The 1,233-nt window shown below is 47.2% G+C and overlaps 1 protein-coding gene across 1 annotated transcript in view; it reads left to right on the top strand.

The window, feature by feature from the left end:
* Positions 1-1,094: 1,094 nt before the first annotated feature.
* Positions 1,095-1,233, top strand: part of TTC14 (tetratricopeptide repeat domain 14) — a 27,097-nt gene continuing 26,958 nt past the window's right edge. The window contains exon 1 of the mRNA XM_019503042.1: positions 1,095-1,227. Within this exon, the coding sequence (XP_019358587.1) occupies positions 1,112-1,227 (116 nt within the window). The 5' untranslated portion in view covers positions 1,095-1,111. The remainder of the gene's footprint in view (positions 1,228-1,233) is intronic.

The raw sequence follows: 1,233 nt of genomic DNA on the forward strand, positions 1-1,233 counted from the left end.
CAGGATGTTGAGGGCTAGGTTACACAACCACCTTAATGAAACAGCGCTGCAGAAAACAATGAGCAAGACGGGACCCGAACCTGTAGATATTGACATAAGTTTTGATACGTGCAACACAAACTAATGAAAGGAGACCGCCACTTTGTAAAAATAATGTCTGACTGTGATGTGCTAACAAGGCATGTATCACTGTGTGATAAGGCACGCCTCAAGGGCACTGAGCGTTCGTCACCTTCCATAACTCAGCATTACAATTGCAGACGGCAGATGGCTACTATTAACTGCATCTCAGCAGAATATCTTAGCTTTTTAAGTCCGCTCTCCTAATAACGCAGTCAACAAATTAAAGTGATGATGGTAATAATTGCCTGAACTGATTTTCGCGCTTTCGTTATGCACAACGCTTTTTTTCCCCCTTGATGGAGGCGAAATACAATATTCTATGAAACAAGATCACTAACAATGGTCCTAATACTCACGGGTCTAGGATAACTGATATAAAACTGCTAAGCATGGCACAATTTTTTTTTAATTAATAAAGTATAAAATAGCAAAATAATCTGCACAAACCATCTCAAATGACTCGCCTACACCAGTCAAAACAATTTACACAAACATAAAACACCATCATCTCATATCTCCCTTCCCAACATTTCTTCAGCACTGCATTCCCTGATATTTTATTTACAATATAGTCCATTAAATCTTTCAGCACATCTGTTTCTTTTCACTAAACATAAAACAAAATCCCTCCAGGTACCATATTTCCACCCTCTTATTTAATGAAATACCACTTTCTTTCCCACATTTACAATTCATATAGCCCATGACCACCTTAACTTTACAACATACTAGATCAACTAATTATAGCTACGCAGGACACAGATATTTCTAAATCAGGTTAGAAATGAAAGACCGGGCCCTATTGACCCCTAGCAGGAACCCTGGGACCAGTCCACGTGGAGCCACCCCTCCCACCGCGCATGCGCGAGGCCCCCGGGGTGCAGCCCACGTAGGCCCGCCCCTCTCACCGCGCATGCGCGAGGCCCGCGGAGTGACTTCCGCTTCCGGGGGGTGTCGTGGCGAAGGCGGGGGTTAGGGTGGTGGCGGGATGGACCGGGATGTGCTGCGTCAGGCGCTGAGCGTGCACGGGCCGGCGCTGCTGGCCCTGCTCCGCGCTGAGCAGCCCGACAGCCCCGACTTCCGCGGCCTCCTGCCGCCCGCCGGGCCTGA

The sequence above is a fragment of the Gavialis gangeticus genome, unplaced genomic scaffold, assembly GCF_001723915.1.
Source record: "Gavialis gangeticus isolate Ggan-Ray unplaced genomic scaffold, GavGan_comp1, whole genome shotgun sequence".
NCBI classification, from domain to species: Eukaryota; Metazoa; Chordata; order Crocodylia; family Gavialidae; genus Gavialis; species Gavialis gangeticus.